At 40.2% G+C, this 24,615-nt stretch overlaps 1 protein-coding gene across 5 annotated transcripts in view; it reads right to left on the bottom strand.

The window, feature by feature from the left end:
* The window catches only part of cacna1eb (calcium channel, voltage-dependent, R type, alpha 1E subunit b), a 55,878-nt gene extending 33,411 nt beyond the window's left edge, over positions 1-22,467 (bottom strand). For 2 of the 5 annotated variants that reach the window (XM_027291246.1, XM_027291250.1), the window contains exons 1-4: positions 19,884-20,121; positions 13,456-13,719; positions 9,542-9,647; positions 8,420-8,559 (exon numbers count right to left, since the gene is read on the bottom strand). In XM_027291246.1, the coding sequence (XP_027147047.1) occupies positions 8,420-8,559; positions 9,542-9,647; positions 13,456-13,719; positions 19,884-19,987 (614 nt within the window). In that variant the 5' untranslated portion in view covers positions 19,988-20,121. Of the gene's footprint in view, positions 1-8,419; positions 8,560-9,541; positions 9,648-13,455; positions 13,720-13,820; positions 13,885-14,148; positions 14,519-19,883; positions 20,341-22,138 lie in introns of those variants that run through there. The other 3 variants (XM_027291260.1, XM_019262271.2, XM_027291253.1) reach the window with 3 other exon arrangements.
* Positions 22,468-24,615: the final 2,148 nt, after the last annotated feature.

Below are 24,615 nucleotides of genomic sequence, written 5' to 3'. Positions count from 1 at the left end.
TTTTATTTAATCGCCACATGCTCCCACCACTTCACATTATTCACAATAACAACATTTTCTATCATAATTATGTAGATGATGGTCCACTTTACATCAGTATCATCTGATGACTTTCAGACAATTCAATTTCTGCAACTCAAAAGAAACAGTAACCTGGGCAAAATGCTCACTGTAACTCTCAACTAAACCTCAACAAGCAAGTCGACAATAAAATGTGCTACACTTGTAAATCACCAAAGGACTGACTGTGTGGACCAACTGTGTCCATGTTTAGAAGCATAATGCCAGCTTAGCTCCTTTTCCTTTGTTTAATCTTTTAAAGTTTGTTTTAAGTTTATAGAAAATGTCCTATGTAACAAAAATTGCATTGCTTTGCTTATCCTGCATCTTGCCAGAACCCTACAGAAAAATTCCAGTTTTGCAGGAGTGAAAATTCACAGCAAACACTCATCACTTCACTTTATCAGAGCTTTCAGTACAGTGAAGAAACACTAAAACACACAGGACAGCTTCACACACGCTCACTTAAAAAGATTCACCCCTGTAATAATCCAGCAGCGAGTTAACGTGCATAGTGAGAGGCTAATGTCTTCCTTGTTGGCTCTTTCAAGTGAAGCACTGTTGCACAGCATTGTACCAAGCTGGCTCTGGAGAGGCTGAATTGATTACATGCACAGAATGCAGCCTCTCCCACACACCTCCACCTACACTAAGCACACCACCAAAAAACTACAGTAATCAGCAGCATCACGTTGCTCACCATTTCAGCACAGTCCTGCATATCGTAATGTGTAGTTGACTCGACATCAAAACAGTGCATCAACAAATTAGCGGATCTGAAAAGTAATAGCTTTGAATTAAATCTGGAAAAAACATAAACCACACGTGTAATGGCAACATTGATACTGCTCTGTTGAATTGGGATTACATTGAAAAAGACATTTATTCACTATTAGTCATAGAATAAATGTCTGGGTGTATGTTTTCCCAAAGAAAACCCACCTGGGACTGTAAGCTATTGTTTGTTCAGTTCAATTTTGAGAGCAAAATTAGAGCTGAGACCATCGCAGCCGCACACCTGAATACACATAGTGTTCACGAGATCTTAAGAGGTTTGCTCTTAAATTCCTGAATTAGTTTTGGGAGTCAATGACATGGTTGGATACACTTTTGGCTGCAATTTGCATTTGCATTTGCAATTTGACCTGAAGGTTTGAGGCTACACATGCAGTGGGATTGGTGCTTATTTGTTTGAATGTAGACCCGCATTCACGTGTCACATATAGAGACTAGTTTACATGTGCACACGATGGCTCCATTACCAATCTGCCCTGAATCCCTAAACCCCAGACCTCCAGGACTGAACTATACCAACTCTTTGTAAATCCATTGCTAAGTTTGTGAATACAATCCTTCTTAGTAACAACATTTGAACTAGTTGAACTCATTTATGTCTTAGCAAGTAGCAACTTTAGTACTGTGCAAATAAGTTCAAACATCTGTAGCAATATCTCATCAGAAGCAATCAACTACTGTATGTAATATAACTATTATAAATGTAGTATTAGCATTTTGATGAAGTGTCAGATGTGTCGCCTATACAACGTTACCTCTTTTACTCTTCACTATATTCTATATATTATTTTATATTCTATATTCTACTATATTATCTGTTATTTCAGTTAGCTACATAACTGTTACACTAGGTAGTTATTGTGTGTAAGGACTAGTTTGTCTGTGATAACCTGTAGAGTTTGTGCTCAAAGACAAAGGCTTGAACTTACTACCAGCTGACCAGGTCCAGTGAGTCTACTTGGTTTTATATTTGTCTCTATAAAGAGATATGAACATATGAGCACATATTGTCATCAGATGGGTTCCTAGATTGTGTTTCATCCAGTGCATTCTTTTTGTTCTCTAGATGGACTGTTTACCTGCAATAAAAATCTGCTCAAACATGATTGGACTACAAATGGACACTGAAATGCTTCCTATCCTTTGCCTACAAATTCTCCATTCATATGCAGATATTTGTATACAGTTGTCCCTCGCTATAACGCGGTTCACTTTTCGCTGACTTGCTGTTTCGCGGATTTTTTTGTGCAATTTTGCATGATTTTTTTTACAGCGTACTGAACAGTATGAACGTGCATTGTGTTCGGCACCGTCAGAGGAACTGTGAAATACGCGTGAGTTACTGGTAATAATTTCTTATGTGTCAAACCTCGTAGATTGATCATTAAAATTAAATTTGTTAAAAATGTTTGGGCTTGAAAACAGGTTCTGATCTTTGCTTTCATTTACTGATACAGTATTGTACTTGTTTTGTTTGCGAAAGTTTGAACTTTGAGAGTGTTTAAATAAGAGAGAAATGTGAGAAAATGTTAATGCCTCCCTGAGAAAGGTGTATAAAAGTGTGTGGTTAGGGATTTTACGGCCTTAAAACATGTATAATAATTGTAAAACTTACTTTGTGGATTTCGCTTTTTAGAACGTATCCCCCGCGATAAACGAGGGACCACTGCATATATTTGCATATCTGTAATGTGTTTCCAATGTCAATGTAATTGACTCACATAACTAATTCAATATTTTTTAGCTTAAATGTCGTCTGAACCTATCCCAACTACATTTTCACATCTCAATAATGTGTTAATAAGACTGTAAACATGCATAGAAGAGGAAGTCTTGGCCCAAATATCTATTTTCTAGATATCTGCTGACTTGATCGGAAGCACCGAAACATCAACTGTTGCCTCCAGAGGTGAAACCAAGTCAATTTTAGATTGATTGCAAATTTGTGGGTACAGTGTCAAAATCTTATAGACTGTAACTGTTTTGTTTATATTTTGCTCACATGGTACTTACTACCACAAACACAACAAACAGAAAAAGTGGGGCAGTAGTAAACCATCGCTGTGTTTTGGGTCTTTAAGCAAATAAGATTTCCAACACAGAGAAGACAGTTGAGGGATGCAGAGATAGCTAATTTGCCCCCCCGGAGCCTCCTAACAGGTTAATCCAGCCGTTTATGTACACACACATTTAATGATACAGATGCAAACACACAAGAGTAAGTCTTTCTCACTCCTGTGTGTCTGTTTTTGTACCAGATGGCTAATGAATCACTCCCAACTCCCACCCGGTTATATTATTCATCCTGTCTAAAGAGCAACAATTTTAGCAAAGTGTCACACTCTATAAGAAGGACGGCAGACTGGGGCAACAAGGGAAAGCTGATATCCTTCAAACAACATGACGGGATGGTGACAGTCACACACACACACACACACACAGTATGTGCGCAGACACAGCTGGGGATCAATATGATTTAGGTCTGACAAGGGAGTTGTCGGGACTAATTTAACAACATGAGGGCAACAGGTTCGCTGGCGACAATCTGTACCTTCATCTTAATAAATGGATTAACAAGTGCACACATGCACGAGTCATTGGGGAGACATTTTATTGCTAATCAAAGCACCAAGACCACCTGTGCCAATCTGTTTGCCGCAGGATATAATTGACCATTTTAAGAATCCCAGTGAATTAAATTGGTTTGTGGGTAAGTTGTTCTAGCCGTGGTCCTTTTTTGCTACACACTCTTCACTCAGATTAAGGATTTTAATTGAGCTCAGTGTCCCAGCAGATTCGCTTCTAGCAATTCATTAATATGAAATGGAATGAATGCCGCCAGCGCTGGCCCAGTGGCCTCGTTTTTATTCCCAACCGGCCTTTATGACACATGTGTGTTTTCTTTTAAGTCTGACTTACTTGTACTATGCCATAAGAGTAAGAGGGAGTCATAGTGTGTGTGTGTGTGTGTGTGTGTGTGTGTGTGTGTGTGTTTGCTTTAGAGAGAGAGGAGAGCAGCATATGTGCTACCAGAAAATGTGTCAGATAGGTGGCAGGAAACCAGGTCATCAGTTACCAACCAGCTGTGGCTGGAATGGGACAAGATGATCTGTGGGCTGCAGAAAGTACACGACTTTGTGCATTTTATACTGTAAGTGACATGATTTCAGCTATATTAGAATAACTCAACAACACATATAGGTATACCAAAGTATAGTAGTAGTAGTAGTAGCGCAACTTTTCAGCCACGTTTTAAGTTACCATGGTGAACTTGTTAACAGTCACTTATTTACACATCCAGTGGTAACAGAGCAACTTTATTATTTATCTTGAGTCATGTTTCTGGCCATCTGACGAAATTAAATCCAATATTCATTCTCTTTTAGCTCTGGTTTTTGGTCTCCACCAGCTCCTGGGGGAAATATCTGGGTCTGTAGTGGCTAATTGCTCCATTATATTTATGAGCTAGCCGTTAACTGTGTCTGTCTGCTGTTTGGTGCTGAGCAGGTGGTGTACAGTGAGCTTTTAGAGCTTTTTTTATTATTGAAAACCAACCAAAATGATCCTATGAGACTGAATCAAAACAATAAACTGAAACTTGATATAAAGCGTTACAAAAAACTTTTTAAACTGTTCTCAGGTGACCTCTAACCACTAATGCAGAAACATTTGCAAGTCTTGTATGAAGACTGGTGTGGGGTCAAAACATAAATTGCTTGATCACTACAAACACACGGTAGAACTGAAACAATTAACTGATTTGTCAATCCACGGAAAGTGAACTGGCAACCATTTTGATAATTAATATCTGTATCTTCATATCTGAACCATCTTAGCTGATTCCACACTCTTACATGTGAATATTTCCTGTTTTTCTTAGTCTTCTGTGATAGTAAACTGAATTCTTTAGGCTCTTTTTTACTACAAATCAATAAACACTGAATTCCAAAAAATATATCCACATGTCATTTTTCACGATTTTATAGATCACTTAATTGCAGAAATAGTCATTCGAAATTAAAATGTAGTTGCAGTCCACTCGACTGTTACGCAACTGTCCTTCAAGTGACATCCTACACCACATCTGTATTTTTAGTATCACTCAACACTTTTTGTAGGCTTGAGGGCAACTGTTTCCTTCTTTGGAAAACTGCAGCTGCTGTCATCTGGTTTGTTACAACAGATTTTATAAGCATAACATATAAGCAGTGTATTTATTTAAGGCAGAGATTGTTTCTGTAGGTTGATTTTACATCATGAAATCATGAAACACACTGATTCAGGCTTAAAAAAAACTACAAATTGTGTACTTAAAGACACATATTGTCCTGAATGCCTGTGAAGACTTGGAAAACATCTTACTGCTAGTGTTGCTCCTGCTATGCGTGGTCAAAAACGTTTTAAATCCACAACTAGTCAAAAGCTTCTGAATAATGAGCTGTTACTTTGTACCAAACAGAGCTTTGTTGCTTTTCCCTAACAAGTCATTTATTGAGAAACTGAAAACAAAAATGTTTCGTTGCAAACTCTGACAGACGCCTGATGAGAGAATTTTCCCTGAAACAATCAGTGCTGCTAAAGTAACAATAGTTCAGACCAGATTATTAAAACAGACTGAACACTTTTACCTTGTAACTTCAGTGGAAATCTGTCAACAACACACCGTTTTGGCTGTTCAGACCGGCACTAACTGGTCTGTAAACGTGATGCTGATGTGTCTTTTATGTAAGAGGCACAGAGAGGGAGAGACGTGGAGATAGAAAGACGGACAGACGGAGAAATAAGAGATACTGAGAAAAATAAAGATGTGGGTGTCGGGTTGAAATGAGATGTCAACACGCCAACAGCAATCTTCCCTGAATGCAGAATACTGTACACTTAGCCATAAAGCGCATACCAGTGGAAACAATGCTTAACTCCTGCGCAATTAATTCAGTAAACCCCAGTCTTAAGAGGAACAAATGAAGTCTCTCATTATGTTCTTTCTTGGGTTTGTCTCTCCATCTTCCTTCCTTGTTTTCCTGCTCCTTTCTTCTCTCTTTCTCTCTAACATCCATCCATTCTTTCTATGCTTTTGCATAACATCTACAGTGCTGCATTCACATTTAATTCACAGAGGTCCTGGGGGCGAACCGAAGCAGGTTTTAGACACAACTGCCAATCCACTTATCCACCCACCTATTGCTGACTGCAGAGCCTGACTGTGCCAGGGAAACACACACATTTTCCTGCATTTATGTGTTGTGTTTTCCTGCTTGTGGTGTTTAAATGTATATGCTCACAGAGAAAAATCACATCAACATATCAACAACAAAGACCTGCCTATACGGTCGGCCACCGCGTACCAGCCTGTCACACGTGAGGTACAGCGCGTAGAGATTAAAAGCCTTCAAAATGCAGTACAAGCATGCGTGGAAACAATAATGATAAACCTTGACACAAGCGGGTGTCACATGCATGAATGCATGCAACATAACATGACAATCAGTGTCTTGAAATTAATCTTTCGCTTCACCAGCCACAGTCTGGTAAAGTAAAAATGAATTCTGTCGAAATTAATTGCAGAATCAGTTGCTGAGCATTAATTTAAAACTTTCTTTGACTCTCTCTCGTACAATCAGTGAAGTTTGTAATTCATCACGGAGTTCAACCAAATTCAAAATTAAAAGAGGCATATCTCCAAAGACACACACACATATGCACATACACAAACCCTTCTCCCTCTTCTGTTAGAGTTGCATTTAGCTTTTTGATATTAAAAGATTTCTTCTACTACATCTTTTTAACGTGCACAGCGTAGCTGAAGATATTTTAGATATTTCATGCAAACAAATCTAATGAAAAGAAAGTCTGTGTGATCACAGCCTGATATGTATAGACCCACAGTGTTGTTCTCTGTGACACGTTCCTTCATTACAATCAACATGGCCACTGTAGTTTTTTTAGCCTCAGCCTGCTGCTGCAAATACTCACTTGAGCACCAGACGTATTAATCCATGGCTGCAAATAGTCCCCAACAAATGGACTGTTTACTCATGTTTGACTAACAACTACAGTGACCAGCTGTTTGAAATGAAATGGTATATTTGTGATCATCAGATTTATGTCTTTTTACTGGGAAAGAATGAGGTTAGGGTTGAATACCAGAAACAATTTGGGGAAATTATAAAGTATTTAGAAACTGACAAACCCACTGTTGTTCTTTTCGCATGGATCGTTAACAGTAACAAATATACAGAATAGATCATCTAACACTGAGACTTATCTTAACCGAGTAATACAAAGTTGAACGGCAAGTTAGCACAGGAGCTAACTATGTCTTAAATACTAGAGCACAAAAACATGACTTTGTTGATGTAAAGTTACACATGAAATCAGATATTCTGAATATTTAACAAGGAAACAAATAATTCTTGTGCACAGTGCAAGACAAAGTCACACCAATGGACCTCTGGTTGACTTATTAGCACTGCTAACTAGCTGCTGTTTCTTTCTCCAGGCATACTATTAGATGTTTTTATCAAAAATATACAACATACATCTTGTACAGGCACGCCACCTCATCTTCTACTAGCTTTTGCTGCCCAATATTCAACCAGGTTTCCAGTTTCTGCGATGTAACTAATCTGAGATGTTGGTAATGCTGGGAAAACAATTATTGTTTTACCGCTGAATAAATTAAACCCTATATGAGAAAAAATGAAACAAAAGCTAACATAAAGGTGACAGAAATGTTTGCTACCAGATGGACCAAAGTGTTTTTCACACCAAAATACTGCGACAGGCAATTTAATGACGTGATTAAATGTGTCTAATCCACTTCACATAGCCTTTGTTCTGTCGTTTGCTCCAGCTCACACACCTCCAACATAAGAGCGTGCTATGCCATGTAGCCATGCGACACAATTTTGTAGTACATAAGCAGTGATGGGGACAGGTTGTCAGACATAGTGTAGGTGTAGCAATCAAACCAATTTGTAACATCTTCAACAAACATGGCAATCCTGATGTAACAGTCTGACAAGACCTTTTTTCACAGCAGACATTGTCGCTCGCTATCTGTCTAAGATCCAGACACAAAAACAGAGGACAGCTTTACAGGAAGGTTTACTATACCACCATTTATCTATATATATATTATCATCCTGATTGTTTATATCGTTCTTTTATATTTCTCTTTTTGTATACTTGACATCTATTGCATGTCTTTCTGTCCTGAGAGAGGAATATATCATCTGTTGCTTCTCCGTTAAAAAGTTTTTTAGATAAAGAGTGTTGTGTGCTGTACAGATTGCAAAGCCCCATGAGGCAAGCCTTGTTCAGGCTTACAAATATACAAATTAAACTGACTTGACTACTGCCAAAACAAAAATCTAAAAGTCTGCTCCGATTCAATTGGCTCACAGACAGAAAGTTGGTTAGTTACAGATACTTGTTCCTCCTCCAAAAACACATTTCACTAGTATGCTTGGCAAGTACTAACTTAGCAATCTGTTGATTTAAAACAAATGTAAATATATATATATAAATCAAGTTGTTATGGCGACCAACTGATGTCACTCACCCACTGAGCACGACTATGAAGTCCATGACGTTCCAGCCATTCCTCAGGTACGAGCCTTTATGGAAAACAAAACCGAGCGCCACCAGTTTGATTCCCGCCTCGAAGCAGAAGATGCCGATAAAGTACGGCTCTGTCTTCTCCTGTGGGGATAAAGTACAAGATGCATGTCAGCGACGAAGTGAACAAACTAATATGCTTCACACATAAAATCCTGTACTTACACATGCAGCAGGGAGGTAGAAAACAAACAGCTGCAATGTCATGATACAGTAGCTCTTAAAGAGACATTTAAATGGTAAACGGTGGTGGGAGAGATACTCAGATCCTTTATTTGAGTAAAAGTAACAAGTAAACAAGTCCTGCATTAAAAAAAAAAATACACACGTATCAGCAGTAAAATGTACATGAAAATGAAAATGTGGCGGCAGTAGTTGAGTCTGTAGGGATTTGGCTTGGGAACCAGAAGTTTATAAACATTTTACGTAATATATCAATCTGAACATTCGCAGCTATGCATCTATTTTCTCTAACCGCTTATCCTCATCAGGGTCACGGTGGGGCTGGAGCCTATCCCAGCTGGCTTAGGGTGAGAAGCGGAGTACACCCTGCTCATCACAGAGACAAACAACCATCCATGCTTAGGGGCAATTTAGAGTCATCAATCTATTAACACTTAACCTAATTAGTGAAATGACACTAGGAGAACACACAAACACACAAAACAGAGGGTCGAACCAGAAACCTTCTTGCTGTGATAACCACTGCACCATTACCAGCTAGTAACTAGAAAATAAATATAGGTCAGTAAAGTGGAGTAGAAGTGTAAAGTATCATACAAGTAGTCAAGTAAAGTACCACAAAATTATACGTAAGGACGGTTTTTAGCTTTCAACAGTGTTTCTTCATCACCTATTTCCCATTTCTTAAAATCCAGGGCTCTGACTCACTACATGTAATCACGCAGTGTGCTTTTAGGGATGTAGAACTTACCTTTGTGATTTTAAAAGGACCAAAAACACACATGGTTCTTTAATAAACTCTCAGTCATTCTGGTTTTGTTTTGTATCTCACGCTAACCTCACACACATCTATGAAGGATGTGAAAACAGATTTTGTCCTCACCAGTCTCTTTGCCATGGGGGTCTTGTCCTCTCCAGGGAGATGCTGCTCCAAGGCCAGGACAACACAGTTGGCAGTGATGGTGGCCAGGATCATGTACTCAAATGGTGTAAAGGCCACAAAAGTTAAGGAAAGTACTTTTATAGAAACTCAAGGACAAAATGAACACATAGAAACGTGCAGGGAACACAGCACTATGCTGGACATCATCCTGTTTTACAATACAAGAGAAGAAATCACCACATTTGTCTTGAATTGCACAAATATTTCAAAGCACATGTGTGTGCATAGTTCAGTGGAAAGGAAAAAAGAAACATGGATGGATGAATGATGGAATGACAGATGAATTACGGCACGGTTCATATTCTCTGCTATTGGAAGCAATCTGTTAGAGAGATTGCAGTAACCATGGCAACCTGCTTTTAAAAGTGCTTTTCATGAGGAGAAAAAGAGCAGGTTAGGGAGGGAGGCAAGAGAGCGAGAGCACTGTGAAGTCACCTTGGCCTGACTGCTTTAACTACACAAACTACAGCAAACAGTTGTCATAACTCCTTTTCACCGCATACGGCTGACACCACAGCAGACTACAGTACGTCTATTTCAGAGATCTTGGCATCTTTAAAGTATTAACGTAGGAAAAGCGGCAAAGGTTTCAGCTTGGACTCTTTGATTGTAAGTTGATTTACGTGATTATGAGGTTTCATATGCAAACAAAACATTCAACATAAAATCTTAGGATTATGGGTGTTTTTATGACTGTATAAATGATGCAATGCTGAAACAATTAGTCAACAGAAAATGATTCATAAACAAGCTTAATTATTTAGGTCATTTTTCAAGGAAACAAAAACATTCTCAGTTTGCTCCTTCTTTTTGCTTTGGATCATCGCAAATCAGTTTTGGGCTGCTAGTCGAACAAAACAAACAATGATTTCAAGATGTCACATTCAGATCTGGGAAACTGATCAGCATTCGCGCTGTTTTCGAACATTTTATAGACTAAGCATGAGCGATTACATGACTAATGGTAAATAATGATCATTAGTTGCAGTTTTATTAAAATGCTAAATCTGTTGTGGCAATGAAAGAGCCCGTGGAAATAAAGATGTTGTTGTTCTGGATTTGATATTTCATAATGGAATGATGAATGTGCGAATAAATAATCAACAAATATAACGAAAGCTGCAAGATTTTAGAGAGAAAGAGAGAAATAGTCACCATTACATTGCCAAGTTCCATCTTCTCAGGTGTTATGATCTGCTTCTTTTTGTTGTCTCATGTGATTATAAACTGAACATCTTTTATTTTTGAAGTGTTAGCTGGATGATAGTGGCAATTTGATGAGTTGGGCTTTTTGATGAAGTACTTTTGACCATTTCCTGCCATTTTATTGAACATTGCAGCCTTAAATCTTGAATCTGCCAGTCCATTTCTGTTACTCATGAGCACGACTCCTGACACATTTCTTGTTACACAACTGAATTTTTGCAGTTGCAACTTTGGATGTGAGAGCAATTACTCCTACAACTTTGTATTTTCTTGATGTGACTTATTGAGAACGTAAGCCAAAGCTTAAATATTTTCTTGCATCGTTTCTCAGTAGTGCCTGCGCACATGCATGTATAGTATATGTGTGAACCAGCGCGTGCTGTGTCCGACTATACGTGCCCCGACACTTGTATGTGCTTGTGACTTTCAGTCCCTTGGAGTTCCCATGAGGCAGCTGCTTCTTGTTATTAATTTTCCTGCCTTGAGAGAAATGGGGTCACTGACTCACAGAGGAGTGCTATGATGGGGGCCTCTGGGACTCACACTGACTCACATTGACAAGTCCACATTGTTGCCATTGCAAGCAGTTGAAAATAGCTTAAAGTGGGAAATACTTAATAAATCTCGCCCACTCCGTTACTACCTATTACCATGCATCGCAGAGATTATGCATGTTTTAGACCATTTGGGATGAATCACATAGCCATTTTGCATATCACGCTGTTGATTTTCTAGATATTTTTAAACATATTTTTCTGACATTTCATTTAACACATTATGAAGATAAATTAACTCCCTCCTGAAACATGCATTAGAGTGTGTTTATCTGAGCTCTACTTTGCCTTTTATTCTCGATTCGTTATGATTGTTTCAATGTTTTCCACTAAGTGACAATGACACATCGTTAAGTTTAATATGATGCAAAACTGAGCAACGACTGAATCAGAGTAGCTCTGCAACTGAGGATTATATTTATTGATTAATCCTACACTTTCTTACTCAATTAAGACGTGACTATTTGCATTCGTATGTGAAGTAAGAAGCTCAATAAAAATATATTTGAAACTCTCCTGAGATGTGCAAAGCACCAGTCAACATCAAGTCTACATTTATTCTGTCAAATGGAGTGTGATGGATTATATAACAAAATTAAGCTTTAGGAGGTCTTCATGTTGTATGCAAATGAAGGAACCTAATGGCTGTCTAGAAGGGAGAAAAAATATACATAAAAAAACGTCAAACTGTGCAGCTGTCAGCAGAGATGTGAAGTATACACTATGTCTACAACGATCTGTCGATTACTTTCTAGATTTTCAAATTAATTGACACTAATTTGTTTTGTCTGACCAACAGCCCAAAGCAAAGATATTCAGTTTGTAAAGATACAAAACAAAGAAAAGAAACAAATCCTCATCTTGCAGAAGCTGTAAACTGAGATTTTCTTTCTTAATAGTGACTCAAAGCGATTCATCGAATATCAACATGGTTGTAAATTAATTTTCTGTCCATTAACTTAAATGAATCGAGTAATTCTTCTTCCTTTAGTGCTCACAATGTAGTACACAGTCCTTTAACTCTGTGGCACACAGACTTTGGCCTACATTTAAAAATAGAAGTCCCAAAACTTGTGAGAAACATCATACTGTAACACTCACAGCTTACAATCAAAGAAAAAAAGCATTGCTATGAATTCATATGAATCTGTTTTTTCACTTGCGATCTCACATCTTGGACGCTATGTGCAAAACCCAGTCAATACTCTGTGACATGTGCTGCTTTTACAGCCCACGATCCACCACAGTACTACTGGCCAGCTCTCTCCCACATACCTCTGCCTCTGTGATACCGACAGTCACATTACCGTGCTGCCAGTGGCCAGCTAGTCTTGACCACTAGCCCTACTCCCACACAGCACACAGAGCCTGTGGTTAGGTAACAGTGGGAGACTGGCACGCTGCACCAAAGGGGGGTGTAAGACAGGAGGAGCAGTGGGTAGATATGGCAACTGAGTGAAAATATGTACATGATTTATCACGGGAGTCGCTTAAAACACGATTAAGGTGCATAAAGATAATGATGCATTAATGAATTAGTGGTAATTAGTGATCGTGCACACATATTGTCGTAACATAATGTCCCTGCTAATCTTTGTTAGATCTGCAGAAGTTCAGGAGAAAGAAACTGTTTGCTACGGCGAGAGAAAGCAGAGAAACACAGCCTGGTGGATTTGAACTGACACCTACTCATGGCCAGGTTCATATTCCAATGAGCACTAAGGCAGAAGAGATGTGCCTACATGCCACCCCCACAGTGAGCAGAGCTGCTTCTAATGATCACCACATGCTAACTTTCTGTCTTCTGCCAGCACTGGAGCACATGGAGCCCACAGATGAATACAAATCAGGGCAGAGTTATTTAGTGGAATTAGGAGAGGGGGTTAAATTCAGCTGTGCAAAGAGCTGCTGATTTAACCAAAAGCTAGAAATCATTGTGCAAATGAGCAAACATTCAACAAAAGAGGATATGAAGCATTAAAAATATTATGCAAAACACCTGACAGCACTTTTGGTGCTACTGCTGCAGCTGTCCATGGTGCTGAGCTGCACAAACTCTAACTTTACACATAACTGTTCTTTATGGAAGGATATGGCCATTCAATGATTCGCCTCGCGTATTTCCTAATGATGTTGTCCTCTGCGAATATGAAGAGCGACCTGTTGACGGTGAGGCAGTTCTGCCGGTGGGGGACGGGGTTGTACAGAGCCATGGTCCGGGCCCGCTGCGCCTTGGCTTGTTTCATGGAAGCGGTCAGCCCCGCCGCCGCCGCGTCCTGTCCATCCCCACCTTGCTCCAAGTCCCCATCCCCGGAGTCCACCGTGCTGGGAGCGGACTCGTCTCCAAACCGAGCCATTCTACAAAGAGATGACGGCTTTTAGAGTGTTTTACTACAGGAGAAAGTGGAGCTAAAGGAGACAGTAGAAGAAAAAAAAACACAAAAAAAGGGGGGATCCACCTTCAATCCACTGACAGCTTTTCGAGCGCCAAGAATTCCCCACAAAAGTTGCAGATTCCTATCACTCCATATCCACGAGAAAAAAAAACGGATTATATCATTCAGCTGGCTTATATTTTAAGAAGAATCATCCATTTACTTAATGACAGGTGCACACGCTGCAAACCCTCAGCATCTCTGTTATCCCATCTGTTTAAGAGCGCGTTACAATCAGCTCTGAACAACTTTTTACGTGTGCGCGTCTCTAAACTCAGACAGCAGCAGCAGCAGCAGCGGAGGGGAGAGGAAAGGAGAGGAGAGAAAAAAAAAAGATCCACTGAGTTTATACCTCGCAGTTTTCTATCAACATCCAAGCTCGTTTTGATCTGACAAAGCGGCACCTGCATGATCAAAAACTACCCTGTGCTCATTAGATGGAGAGATCCGAGGCGAGTCTTCCCAAACTTTACGCATCTTGACCCAGTAAACTTGCCAAAAGGAAAAAAAAAAAAAAAAATGAGGATCTCATGTGAAAAGGAAGCTCGTTTAACGCGTCTGATTCTTTGTAAAAGCTGCACATGGAGTCTCTCTCTCTCTCTCTCTCTCTCTCTCTCTCTCTCTCTCTCTCTTTCTCTAATCAGTCGAAAATGGTGCGAGAGGAGCCGCTTACAAATTTCTTATCACCTGCTGGGAAATGATCACGCAAGCCAGGAGCGCATAATCACCGGCAACCCCCCCCCCCCACAGTCATATTTCATGATGGCGATTTTCAAAAAAAAAAAAATTCATCTGAATGAAAGCTGGTGGAGAGAGGAGGGAGCATATATTGTGTTACCATAGCAATTAGAGTTTGCTGAGGATGAACAAAAAAAAAAAAAACACATTTCTTAAAAGAAAGCCTATATACAGTAGGCTGTGTGGGTTTAAAAAACAATTATGTAAAGATGTTAGTGGGTGCAGTGGCAAAAAGAAAAAGGGTGTGAAAATACATGTAATACTAGTAGGAGTGACAATGCACAGGGGGGGAGAAAAAAAAGGCAACAAGTGTGTGGATAGGACAGGGCAAGAGAAAAGAGATGACCTAAAGGTGATTTAAAGAACACAAGCTTGACTCATTCCCCTCCTGTTTAAAAGCTCTCATCACTTGATAGCCACACAGCATTGTCATATTTTCGTTAATGGAGACAGACTTGCACTATTAAAACATTTAAAAAGTAGGCCATTGTGCTAATATTGGAGTAAAAGTCAGGAGTAAAAATAGAGCATGAAATAGATCTTAGGGCTGCTCCCTTTTTGAGGGAGAAGAGAAGAAAGCAGGGTCTTTTTCACACTCAGTGCCACAAGTGAGACCTCATTAGGCAACTGGGCTCTCTCGCTCCATCTGCTGCTCTCCTCCCATCCCCACTGTTTTCCTGAAGATGACCACTTCAGCCCCCACAGACATTATTCAATCACACGGTATATGTTTCAAGCGTCGAAGCCTCTGTTTGTCACGTCAGACGAATGCAATTAAAACCACAACCCCAGCGTCAGTCCGCTTGAGATCCTGACACAAAGTATCACTCTTGTTTCCGCTGACTGACAGATTCGACTGTGCAGCAGCAGCAGCAGCAGAACAATGCAGGTATCACAGTGTGTACAGACGGGCAGGGCTCAGACGAGAGCAAGCCCAGAGAGAGAGAGAGAGAGAGAGAGTGACAAATTTATGCTTGGCAAACAAGTCGAGATCTGGGGGAGAAGGGAGAGAAAAAAAAATCGATTTAACAGGATCTATGAATAAGTCCCTAACTGAGCTCCAAAAAACTCAGCCATGACTCTGTTACCTCCTCTTCCTAATCTGCATGAAGCAGGCAGGCGTGTCACTTCATGCAAAGCAGAGGAGCAAAAGTCTACACTGACCTATTGAGAGTAGAATATAAAAATAGCAGGATGATTATAAGCATGTGATATGTAGTTTGTGGCTGCACCTCTCCACTATTATCTATTAAAGAATACCTCACATAAACGCTCATTACTACAAAAAAAAAACATCTACTTGTATGTTGCCCGACAAAAATATTTGTCCATCTCTGCAAACAGCACATATCTCTCTCCATCTCTGCGTCTCTAGCGCTCTCTTTGCTGTTGTTTCCATAGCGACATAGCTCTCTTGAATTCCTGCTCCGTTCTTTTCATTTCTGCCAACAAAAGCCATGTTGCACAATAGACAAACCTCTTCCTACAGAAATCTGTTTCTCCCCAACACACACACATACACACCTCCCCTGCATCAAGGTCACTGGACATCTCCCTGGAGTCGACAGACTCCAGCGCAACAACGTCACTACACTGATGACACACTGTACTGTATAGATGACCAGATGTAGTCTGCTGTAAGAGTGTTTGGCTTTTGTTCTGCTCTTGCTCACAGCCTACTCAAAGCCTTCTAAAAATAGCTGTGTGAACTGTTAGCGGGAAAAGGCAGAAAAAGAAAATATCTCATATTTGCTCAGGCCTTTAACCAAACTTAACTGATTTAGAGATGCAGTAGTGACTTACTACAGGATAGGAAATGTATTTTATGATGAGCAGATGTGATATGAAAGCCACGGTAGCATGTGGTGCTTTTTTTACGCCCATCTTTAGAAAATATCATATAGGGGAAGACAGAAGAAGCGATGCTGCAGGTGACATGCACTGTGAGTTAAAATGTTAATGGGCGTACTTTGTGCCAGAACTCTGAAGAGCATTTATATAATTGCAGACAGGCTTTCATCCAACATTGACTGGAGTGGTTTTAGCATTTTATTTCTCTCTCTGTTCCCTAGCAACAGATATCCTCTAGTACTAAGTTATGTCAGTTTGATCCGACCAATAACTGCCGCTTATATCGCGGCAGATTGGTGTGACACCGTGCCAGTTTACTTAGAAACATATTTACATTACGGTTGTGATTTTGCACAGAAAAAAAAAGCTGAAAATGTTACAAATTTAAACCTGGAGAAGTTTCTGTTGAGAGAGAGAGAGAAAAAAAAGCTTTTCAAATGTCACATTATGCAGAAATTCAATATCACTTTGGTTTTGATCTTTTCAGATAGTTTTATAAAATATCATTCATGTTTTACGCGTGCAGGAAAAGTCAACAATGTCCAAACTCTGCTGCTCAGTTCTGTAGACATCACGTGCCGCTTCCCTGCTGCTCTTCTACTTTGATTCCCTAGCATCCCCTAATGGACAAATAAGCACAATACATGTACAGTCCTGCTCTAAAATCAATATTCAGCTGCCGTTAGCTCCACGTTATGTGATGTAGTTGCTCTTGCAATTGCTTACGGGCCGAAAATAAGAAAATACAAAGACAATCTGCTGATGAGCTGCCTGTACATGAGAGGCAAATGATTGAAAGCCAGAGACTGAATGACAATACACCAGTAAAGTGGATGTGGAGTGGGTGGTGGAGGTACAGTAAATAGAAATCAGAGGATGGAGGAAGGATGAGGAGGAGGAGGATGAGGAGGATGAGGAGGAAGAGGAAGGGGGAGGGGGCTTGTTGGTGGGCTGGGGGTTACACTGATGGAGTACCACTCCACATTCAAGTGGTGGGAAGCGGATAATCAGAGCGATGTGGCTCCAGAGTTCAAAGGTTCACAAGCAAGCACCCTCAGCTCCGCCATTAATACCACGGTCCAGTATCTGATTACAGTAAACTGCAGCCAACAGTGTGACACATGCATGCAAGAAAGAAAAAAAAAGAAAAGCAGTGGGAACTGATTTGGTGATTCATTGGTGAAACTAAAACAATGCTGGAAACAAAGGCATCTGCATATGTATCGCTACTATAGAGCACTCATTGAAATAAGCACTTTGTAGCTAAGCAACAAAACAACAATAATTTGTTGTACTTTATACATAACAATCATTTTTACCCTGGAACCTTGGGTATTGTTGAATCTTTGACCACTAGCAGCACAGCAATGTTGTTAAGAGTGGGTTAGTATCACATGCACAGCGATACATGTGTGACTCTGGTGTCCCGATGATGGTTTGACATTATTCCACTGATCAACAGTGAAGAAATGTTGCAAAGGAAGAAGAAGAGTGGCTAGCAGACAGCAAACTAACATGGACGTAAACAAATGCTGGTTTGCAGATGAGCAATAAAAAGGCATTCAACATGTTTATCGCGCTACAGTTAAACAAAAAGACTTGGATTGTTTACAACTCCACGAGTTATATTTAAATCATTTTCTTAAAATGATCAGTGTGTAGGATTTTGTGGCATCTAGTAATGTAGTTGTGGACTGCAATCCCCCTTACTTTCCCTCCCAGTCCTGGCACGAAGGAGAAACTATAGTGCTGTGAAACACACAAAGCAAACATGAAAATTTAAAATCTAGAGTCAGTGTTTGGTTTGTCTGTTCTGGGCTACTGTAGAAAGATTGCCGTGCAGACACCGTAGATATAAAATGCTCATTCTAAGGTAACAAAAAAACAAAACAACTCTTATTTTCAGGTGATTATACAATAAACTTAATACTGCTGGCCTAATTTTCAAGGTGTAGTATGGGCCAAAGAAGAACGCATTTCATTTTGATGCGGATCTAAATCACAGAGGTAATACACAATATTACTTTTAAGTGTGCATGCTTGAACTTGTTGTGCTGTGACTAAACATTCAATAAACATAACAGCCACAAACATCACTGTATGAGGCGAGTATGTAAGCAATAAACAATCATAGACATGATCAGGGACCAGTTGGGCGATCTGATATTCCAGATATTCCGACCTGTGTAAATCCGTTGTATTTATCCATTAGACACAAAGAAACACGGGCATCCCAGTCGACCTGACTGATGTGAGTCTTAGGACTTCAACTTGTCTCGCCCTTTAGCTCCAGTTTACTTGAGCTCCTGAGAAAAATATTTGGGGGTGTTGTCAGAATTCCAATGACATCTGATGACAGGCTTAAGAAGTCAACAAAACAATGTGCGACCGGAGAACCAATCAATGACTTGAAAGCACCCTTTTACACCATACGGAGTAATTATTATATCAAAAGTTATTTCATTTAGTCAGACCTACATTAATGTATTTATTTCTGGCCCCTTTGGACACTGAGCACCATCAGCATTAATTTAGTGGCATTTTTTGGCTGCTTAAAAGTCCAATATTCACTCTTGAGCTCTGTTTTTGGTCTCCACCAATATTCAGCTCTTTAGTTACTAAATGCTCAACTATGTTGACCAGCTAGTTGCTACCTGTGGCTGTCTGCTGTTTGTTGCTGGGTAGGCAGCGTACAGGGGGGTTATCTAAACTGTTTTGCTGACTGTAAAAAAAAACATTGATGAGAGTTATGAGAGGGAATCAAAACAGTAAAGATGCACGCCATAAAACCAAAACAATGAGCTGAAAGATGCTGAAACTCTGTGTCAATCTCTGTGGTTCTACAAGCAGCACCTTTCTCCTTACACATAAACATTTGACCCATAGTTCATTTAAAAAAACACTGACGAGTGCAGCTTTACGTTGAGCAGTAATGCGTTACACTGCTTGTCTTCTGTATCTGCTCGTTACCTTGTTGAAGCTACAGTATGTCACACCTCTACGGGTCATTTTCACAACAGAAGGTTTGAACCATCATAGCAGGAAAAGAACAGGTGTAATTAATAACATTAAAGAAGGCTAGACAGCATGGAGCCATCATTAATGTTATTAATTACACCCGCAAGTCAAACTGAAAACTGAAATATTGAAATCAAAGATCCCATTTTTTATAGTAGGACACCGTCACTATAAAAAAATGAAAAATTCAACATGTTTTCGCACCAATTTTTTACACATTTTCATGAGAATTAGCACATTTTATATCTTTATAAGCTCTGAGACATTGTTTTGTACTTAAATTAAAATTCAGTAGTTTCACAGTGTGTGTTTGCAGTAACAGTCCCACCAAAGAGGATCAACAGGTTGAGCAGTTATACTGCCCATACAGTCTGTGCGTTCTTCTACGCCGCCACTTTCATCCTCCTCCATACAGATTTATCATCTTTAAACATACAATTTAAGAGGAATCATTTGCCTCTGATTCTCTTTTATACTTACTCCCACTCCTTCCTGCGGGCCTGCGGCGTGCTCTGGATTTTGTGAGCCTGGTGAGCCATGATGATGTCCTTCTGCTCCACAAGTCCCCCGCGCCGCCGCAGCATCCCGTGGGGGCTCAGAGACCCTGAACCCTGATCGGACGAGCCCTCTTCCTGACCACAAGGCACATCAAAGGTGGCTGCTCGAGGGGGCAGCCCCAGATACTCAGGGACAGCATGAGGGACCTGCAGGGAGCTCGAACGAACCCCTTGTGCCAGGCCGTGACGGGCAACAACAGGGCTGGGATTCCTCCAGGCCTCAGGCTCGGGTAGGGACAGGGAGGACTGGACGTGCATCTCTCCACTGGGACCAGAGCTGGATGGAGAATGGAGGTTGGGTGTGAGGGAGAGGGAGAGGGACTGGTCTGAATTGGTGAGCATCTCTACAGAGGACGGTAGTTGGTGGTTTCACCATAATGCTACAAAAAAAACAAAAACAGAAGAGAGGCAGAAAAATGAGTGAAAGGCGGTTAAACACATTTATGAAACAAGCTCAAGAAACATCCCACATCTTGCACGCCGCTTCTTTGTTCGTCTATTTTAGGCCACGATAGCAGCACGGCTCTAGGGACCGCAATGTTGGTCAGTTGGTCAGTCCACCACTTTGATCCTGACTGAAACATCTCAGCAACTATTGGAATTTGTAATGATATTCATGGACCCCGTTCGATGACTCAAAGTCACACATGCAGCGAAATTTCTCAACACCGACAGGATGGATTGGCACCAGAATTGATGCAGCTACTCACGGCTCACAGATGTTGTATCCTAATGACTTTGCTGATCACCTGACTTTTCCTCTAGTGACGCCAGGAGGTTGACATTTTTGGTTCTGAGTGAGACAACAGTTGGACAGATTGTCATGACATTTGGTTGAGACATTCATGTTCCCTTCAGTAGGAACTGTAATCGCTTTGGTGATCCTTAGATCCAAATTTCTATTTGCCTGTTACGTTGGTTAATGACCAAATATCTATAAATGTTTGCATGATCAAAGATCACCTCAGCCAATGAGATCTTTGATATTAGTAGTGCATATAACTATATAAGCAGCAGGAATAGTACCAGTAACCATAACTGGTAAGTGAAATAAAACACGGAAAGTGTGTCTAGACTTTTTGTTTTACCCTTATCTCATGTTTCCAGAATACTGAACACAACATAACAGTCCTGTTAAACCATTATCCTGTTGTTGTGTGTGTGTATGTGTGTGTATAACTGAGAAATATGAGGGAGATGAAGTGGCAAGGCTGGAAAAAACAGCAAGTTTGAAGCGAGCCAGTCAGAGACAGACGAAACAAGGCTGTTTCCACTGAGCCGGAGCTGAAAGGAAGATGACTGAGTGTGGGAGAGCTGAAGCAAAGGCACGGTGACTCACTCATCAGCAGCAGGGCTCCTCAGACATGAACTGGACACAGTCTGGGTTGAGCTCTGCCCTCAAACACAGGCACCTGCGCTCGCCTGAAAGCCGGGAGAGGCTCCAAGGTCAGCACAACACATTTGCACCGAGACGGCTTTATGCTGCTGATGGGCGGACGGGTCGCTTCTGATTTTAGCACAGCCTGATGCAATGAGTTCAAAAGACGTGCGATACCTTAAATTATCAGGTGGATTTTGCAGCGCGCAGCTGTGGAAAAATAAAATGTCAAGGCACTTGTATCAACAAGCACACCTTTAAAAAAAAAAAAAGCACACATGACATCTGGGTTACTTATTCAAACAAATGAAATTAATCATGCATCAAATCCTTCTGCAGGGTGCCTACAGACAACACTACTGCTGCAAGAGGAGTCCACCTTCTCTGTCTAATTCATTAAAGTTAAAACATCTATTTTAAATTCAAATAATTTCAGCTCCTGGCTGTGATCTCCTTCCTTTTTTTAATTAGTGCAACCACTGTACAGCCTACTGGAGACAACAGGCAGACCCCCCCTCTCTCTGCCCTCTTCTCCTTCCCTCCATCCCCAGTCTAATCTGCAGTCGTTTTAGAAATACATTAACCAGCCTGTTAACAGGTATTTCTAATTAGGATGTCTCTTTCCTCTTGTGGAGTTAAGTGTTTGACGCACAACAACAACGCACGGGGAGCAGCAGGGATAACAAATAAAGATGTCCACTGGAGGAATAGATATGATGATGACAGGAAGCAATAAAAAAATATCAATTAACTAAATGAAATGATTAATGGATTGGACAGTTTTGTTTTTTTTCTTTTACCTTGATGCGACGCGCTCTCCTCCATCCTCAGCCCCGATCAGGTTGGATCCTAAATTCAGCCACCTCTCCTCCAAGTTTAGTGCTCTGAGGAGGATTTCGCGAGGATGCCTTGAGTGATGATTGCCGCTGTTTGGTTATAAATACCGAGAGGTGGCTGAGAGCCAGAGGAGTGTAGCTCGGATGAACGTAAACAGACATGGGGACAAACGCGAGGCATGATGGAAATAATCCCAATCAGTGTTTCACAAGCTGGCTGCGGTGATATGAGTCACTTTATGTGGGTCAGGATGAATGGCTTCATTTTTAAAAAAAAGAGTTAACTCACCTAAGTGCTAGTCACAGTTTGTTTGTGAGCGACTGAAAAAAAAAAGTTTATTTACCTGTCCTGAGATCAGATGAGTTTTGCAGTGCACACAGGATGAATGCAACAGGTCCGCACGTTGCTCATTTCAAACGGTGGTCTGGTGTGAGCACAAACACACCGACTCTGGATAGATTTACCACTAGATGGTGGACTTAAGCCGCATACCTGGAGCTCAGCAGGTTCACTGAGTGAGCAAACTGCATTGACCTAAAGGTTTTATCATCACCTTTATTCACATTTAACTCTTTTTTTTGTTAGTTCTTGCATCTTTATGTGTAAAAGAAGGGCCGGTGCTAGCCTTTGTAGGGGACCAGGGTATTTCTTTGCCCCCCCCCCCCCCCCCCCCCCCAAAAAAAAATAAATAAATAAGCAACAGTGAAAGAAATATTCAGATCTTTTACTTGAATACAAGACGTCATATCACACATAGGTCCAAAAATATCTCTAAACTAGGTTGTTCTAGTTTAGCATGTTTTTTGTAATAAATCAATTGGAAGTGCAACTACTAAACTTAATTAATATTCAGTGCTAAATGACTTCTTTCCAAGAAGCTTACCATAGAAACAGACACACTTGAATCTGTTTAGTAGTTTCTTCTTCTTTAAGGAAAGATCAATATCAAAAGAGGATTTACTGGACAAATCTGTGAAATGTGAAAAGAAGCAGAAGTGAGTAATTCTAAAAGTTGTCTGTACGTTAAATTTGATTGTTGTAGACTAGGGTTTGGGGTTTGCTGATGTAAATCATAAAGTCTTTGAGTGTGGTGGTTTTACAGTAGATGCTGTTGTGTTCAGTTTGAGCAGTAGTGTTATCTAACTGAGGATAAATATTTCATTTCTGTACTCTTATTCAATTAAGATTTATTGTTGTGTTGCTCAGTTGAGCGGGCAAACTCCATCCGCTGAAGACTGAACATTGGATATGGTTAAAACATTTTTAAAAGCTCGGACAGTAAGTGGACTTTAAGTTAAGACAGATCTTTTTGGCCAAACAATATTGTTACATTTGACGGATTTAAATGTGGGTGCCTGTTTTAGTATAAAAGTCATCAACAATCATCAAAACAGTTTGAATATAGCGCATATCTACTTGCAGCTACAGTTTTTACATCTTTTAAGTCCCAGAGAACTTGGAAGAAAGAGTGCAGTGACACATAATAATGAGATGTGTTGCAAATCAGAGAGGCGCTGCATGTAAGGAGGGAAAAAAATACAAATGAATGCTAAAAATCAGATGCTGGAGCAGGTAAAGTACAGAAGGATTAAAGCATAATGTTTCATGCTGTGTGCTTTCTAACTCTCGCTGTTGATCTTTTCATGTCAGGAGAGGAAATCTGACAGTTATAGACATAAAAAAATTAATATGAAAAGGAAAGCCTGCAGCTATTGCATGTTGATTCTAAATCCTACAGGAATAGATCAAATCTAAATGTTTCATGTTTATTAAGATGTTCTTTTTATGGAAATAAATCCATTTTGTAAGTAAAAACAGATAATCCTGATGACTGAATGAGACTTGTTAAAAACATATATTGCAGATCAAGATAATACTTTTTTAAAAACTCTTTTCAGGCCACAGAAAGTGTGTCCCACGTCTATACCGCTATGAAACTAGAGCCAAGGACAGAGAATACTTTTTCTGTGATTACAACAGAGCCATGATGGTCCACGTACTTAATTAAAAGGTCAGCCGTCTTAATTTTAACCAATCCTGTTATTCCCTAAGCTGGGGACGAGGCGTTAGCAGTGGGACCTAGAGCAGAGCAGAGACCATCTGCCGCCATCAACACCGAAGGGTAAATGAAGACTTCAAATCCACACAGACTACAAGCTCACTATTTCTGTCTAAACCTCTTCTTTTTCGCCCTGGGAACACCTTTCCAAAATCTTTGTTCCTTCAACTAGTGTGTTTGCAGTGATGAAGTTGAGTTACCACTGACCAGAGGAAGCGTTCAAATATCACTGCATTATCTCGGTAGCTGTTTTCAGACATATCTCTGAGGATTTTGTGACACGAAGAGTGTTTTCTACTGTCCCAATGCCATATTGTGTGAATTAGATATGGATTTATGTAATCTAACAGAATCATCTCTGTGAGGAAATAATTGCCGTCT

Source organism: Larimichthys crocea, chromosome II (assembly GCF_000972845.2).
Source record: "Larimichthys crocea isolate SSNF chromosome II, L_crocea_2.0, whole genome shotgun sequence".
Lineage (NCBI taxonomy): Eukaryota > Metazoa > Chordata > Actinopteri > Sciaenidae > Larimichthys > Larimichthys crocea.
This window is presented reverse-complemented; position numbering and strand designations above follow the sequence as displayed.